The sequence below is a fragment of the Ursus maritimus genome, unplaced genomic scaffold, assembly GCF_017311325.1.
Source record: "Ursus maritimus isolate PB19 unplaced genomic scaffold, ASM1731132v1 scaffold_9, whole genome shotgun sequence".
Taxonomy (NCBI): Eukaryota; Metazoa; Chordata; class Mammalia; order Carnivora; family Ursidae; genus Ursus; species Ursus maritimus.
Window position 1 is genome coordinate 2,092,387 of NW_024427107.1, and position 4,181 is coordinate 2,096,567.

Here is a 4,181-nt window from a genome sequence, read left to right on the forward strand (position 1 = left end):
TATTACAAACTCTATTAAAAAGCAATACTGTTCTTTTCAGTTGAAATGATTTGGCAGCAATGTAAATCTTTGCATTCTTTCTTAGTGAGAAAAGATGCAATGTGCTCTTTGCTTCATCTTTTGAAGAGAAAGATTCTTGTCTTTTATCCTCTCAATCTAGCTGTCAGTAAATATATAGTAATTTTAAACTTCACATGGAAAGGATTAACTTTGAACACATGGATTTCGTGCTCTTGCAGCTTTTAGTGTGTGTGTGTGTGCGTGTGTGCGTGCGTGTGTGTCTGTGTGCCTATACACGTTATTTGGTTGGTAAGCACAAGAGAAAATGCCTTTGGACTTTTATTTGTCATTTGGAGTCGGAGTGAAGAAATGCATTCTGTTCGAGTAAACATTGATTGCGTAACTCAGTGTGCTACACAGCAGCCAGATTCCTCATGTTTGTGCAGAAGAGACATTCTGGAGAAGGTTTTGGAGCAGTTTTTGCACTGGTATTTCTTTACATCCGAGTGGGTCTGCAGATGAGCCCTCAGATTTGACCTGTCTGCAAATGCTCTGTTGCAGTGAGGGCAAGAAAAAGGCTTCTCCCCTGGGGGTGGAGGTGGGGATTGAGAAAGAAAGACAGTCAGTGTTTTTAGAGGAAACATAAGGTCAGATAACGTTTGTGAATAACAATCACATTGTGTCAAAAAAAACTTGATTAAAATTCCCCATAAGATACTTAAAATAAGATACTTATTTTCATATCTGGCCCTTGAAATAAATTCTAATATTGCCTTTAAAAAAATCACACCACAATTATTGTTACTGCTGCAAGTCATGCAGAAATATTTCATGTAGTTCTAGGACTTTCACTTATTAAAGCTTTCTGCTTCAGCAGGTGCAGCTAATGTTGAGCTCCTCCCAACATTTCCTAATATTTCCCTTTTTCCCTCCTTCTGTATTATGACTAAGGTTGGATAAATGCCTTGGCTCCCTGCAGGATGATTTTGTGCTAGGAATAAAATATTCAACAGCAAAAAACAAAACATAATAAAACAATGGAGAGTAAATTCAGTTCTAACTATTCAACTTGCTAAGGGGTGATAGATATCTCAACAATAATGTAACCAACAGAAAACTATAGGCAAACCTTTCACACATCTACCAAACTAATTGATTAAGATAGCAACATCTCTGTTTGCTGAATATTGGGAGCAGTTTCACAGAACACACATTCAAGTACATCTTTCCTGGTTTTCTAACTGATCTTTGAGACCAAACCTTCTGAAACTACTTTCCAAAGTCTAAATGCTGTTTGCAGTCTCTGGAGCAGAGGTTGTTAGCAAGAAATGGAGCACTTTGTTCTAACAACTTTTTGAGTCATCAGGAAGTAGCTATAAATTATCATCCATCATTAAAAACACTGTGTCATTACTTAATGCAAATTCAACAGCCAACCCAGAGCTCCGTTCTATCAGACAGTAACATTCCTGTCTACGTCTTTCTCTTACCAGTGTGAGTTCTAATGTGTCCTTGAAGTAACCAGGGTCTGGAAAACGCCTTGCCACAGATCTTGCAGACACAAGGTAAAGTGTGGGTCCGAATGTGCATCTTAAGGGCGCCCAGGCTCACGTATTCCTTGTCACAGTATTTACAGCTGAAAGATTTCCTAGACTGGGCGTCACAGTGCAGCTGCTTATGTTTGGCCAGCCCAGAAAAAGTTGAATAGGTTTTATTGCATAAATTGCACTGAAACTTTTCAGCTTCAATGGCATGGGGGTCTGAAAGCTTGGATTGTAGTCTTTCCTCTTCATCACTAATGGGGCTTTCTGAGCCACTGTGGTCCTTGGATGAGGTGTCAGATGGAGGAGGGGGACTCACTCGCCCCAAGGATGAGGGGTATCCAGAAAGAGGAGAGAGGCCATTGGGAAGTGGGGAGTGGAATGGAGCTGCCGTAGTCCACACGGTAATGGGGCTGTATGCTCCCGAGCTGAGGATCTCTGGTTGTGGTATGACAGGCATGGGGTAACTCTCATAGAGATATGGGGAAATAATCACTAGGGGAAAGAAAAGGAAAGGAAAGAAAATTAAGGTAAAAAAAATTACTTTGAAAACACACTAAGGAGCTACTTTGCAACACACTCAGCACTTTATAATGAAGTAAATAGACTAATTTAGGAAGACATAGGCATTGCTAAAACATTTCATCTCCACCTTTGCTGCTACAGTTACTGTGCCTTAAAGCACATCTCTGCCTCTTGCATACAGAGTGTGACAGGAGCTATAACAGGCAGTGCGGTGAGGGAGTGCAGCCAAGTGAGAGCCTTCACAGTCTGCACTGAGGAGGAAAAACTTACATATTAGTTTAAAGATACAAAAAAAGTTGCTTTCCGTTTTATGCGTGGGTGATTTGCAGGTTCTATGACTTTGAGCACAGAGATATGTGTAGATCACGCTGCTTTCTGAAGGAAAGGAGCCTTATTACATGAAAAAAGCAATAATTCAACATTTACGTATTGTGTTACTCATCCTCCATCTACTTATTACGCATGTATATACAAGCTTTAGAAAATGAAGTTGCAAGAGTTGAATGAAGTTTTCCTTGTCAGTTAAGAGTTCTAAAAGTTTTGAATTAAAATTTACCCTAAATGATCAAAAGAATCTGAACTCTCCTTTAGGACACTGTTTGGAAGGAAAACAACTTTGTCTTTGGTTCTTTTGTAATAATATTTGAGTTGCAACATGTATCAATAAATTTATACATAAATAGAGATAGATGATAGATAGATATCATCTCCTTTTTAATATTTATTTATTTATTTATTTTTATTTATTTATTTACCTGTGTGTGTGTCCAGTTCGCTGTAGTTAGGCTTTTTGGAGGCGTTGAAATGCTTCTTGACCAGGAAAGAGCGCGGCATCTTGCCGGCGGGTCCGGCGGGCGCCCGGCGCGGATAACGGTCCGGCGGGAGGACGCGGCCGGTCCCTAGAGCATCGCGGCCGGCGGGGCTCGGGCTGGGGCCGCGCTCAGGTGCGGCAGGCGGACGGGCCGGCGCCTCTGAAGTCGCCTGGCTCCTTTACGAACTGAGCCCGTTTTGGCTGGGAGGGTTTTTTTTCCTCTCTTTTGCAAGAAGGATCCAATCACAGCGGAGAGGTTCAGATTTCAGCTCCTCCCTCTGGGACAGCTGTGAACAGAGGAAGAATCTGTTGTCAGACTAAATTATTCTGGTTCAAAATGGGCTGTTCTTCGGGATTTCAGTGGAGAGGAAAAAAAGTGCCTAAGTATTTTCGAGAGAGGTAATTTTACTTCTTTAGCTTGCCAGTTATTCGTGCTCTCCGAGAGCTAGATAAGTCCTAGGAAGTGTGATTTCTTAAGCGGGCCTGGCTTCCAGATGTCGGGTAAAGCAAGTGCAATGGGACAAAATGTTCGCTAGAGGAAGGAAAGGGTGTCCTACAAGATCCCAGGTCAGCCTCTGGTATTAATGAGAGCCTATATTTGGAAGTGGCATTCGGAGAGGTTTTACTTGTGCAGGGACTGAACAATTAACTCTTGGCTTTTGAAGAAGGAAGGTAGCAGCGTCAAGACAAAAGCCCCTGTGAGTGAGGAGGGCGCCCCCGCAGTGGGGGGCTTCCCTGGTCTGCAAAAGGGGCCGAGCCACATGCAGTGAGTGTTCTGAATGCTGGGAATGCACTTCATGTCTTTAAAGGCTCAGCAAAGCCAGAGGCGGCACTTCCTCGTGGAAATTAAGTAATCATGTCACCATATTAGCCATGGTGGCTTGAAAGAAATGCTTTGTAGCCCATGAAAGACCTGCTTATCCGAAGAACTGGGACACAACAAAGATAGAAGGAACGGTGCACAGAGAGAGGGGACAGTATGTAAACTGTCATTAGGAACCATGGAAAATCTCTCTCTCTCTCTCTCTCTCTGAGATCTCATANCAATTATCTGCTTTTATATGGTACTATTTTCTTCAGTATAATGTCATTAAAATTCATTTTGATATCTGCCAGTTTCCTAGATTGTATTTTTAAAGAAAGGATGCCATTATGTCTACTGCTTGGTTAAAGTTCTAAGGAGCTAGTCTAGTAACTAGCAAAAATACTTTGATTTTTTTTTTTTTGTATATGGCATTATTAAATCTAAAAATCCTCCAAGGTGGCTAATTTTTAAAGTAAAATTTCAACCGTGTTTTTAAGCA

The 4,181-nt window shown here is 41.5% G+C and overlaps 1 protein-coding gene across 1 annotated transcript; it reads right to left on the reverse strand.

Annotated features, from left to right (window-relative positions):
- Positions 1-326: 326 nt before the first annotated feature.
- SNAI2 (snail family transcriptional repressor 2) lies at positions 327-3,033 on the reverse strand. Its single transcript, XM_008706676.2, has 3 exons — positions 2,822-3,033; positions 1,491-2,036; positions 327-586 (listed from the first exon to the last, which is right to left on the reverse strand). Exons 1-3 carry the CDS (start codon positions 2,898-2,900, stop codon positions 405-407), a joined length of 807 nt encoding a protein of 268 aa, XP_008704898.2. The 5' UTR covers positions 2,901-3,033; the 3' UTR covers positions 327-404.
- Between the last annotated feature and the right edge of the window lie 1,148 nt (positions 3,034-4,181).

Excerpts from the sequence above, each read along its gene's own strand:
- SNAI2 (XM_008706676.2), bottom strand. The coding sequence starts at position 2,900 with ATGCCGCGCTCTTTCCTGGTCAAGAAGCATTTCAACGCCTCCAAAAAG. Across the intron at positions 2,037-2,821 it reads CGAACTGGACACACACACAG|TGATTATTTCCCCATATCTC; the intron begins GTAAATAAATAA and ends TCTTTCCCCTAG. Across the intron at positions 587-1,490 it reads ACACATTAGAACTCACACTG|GGGAGAAGCCTTTTTCTTGC; the intron begins GTAAGAGAAAGA and ends CTCCACCCCCAG.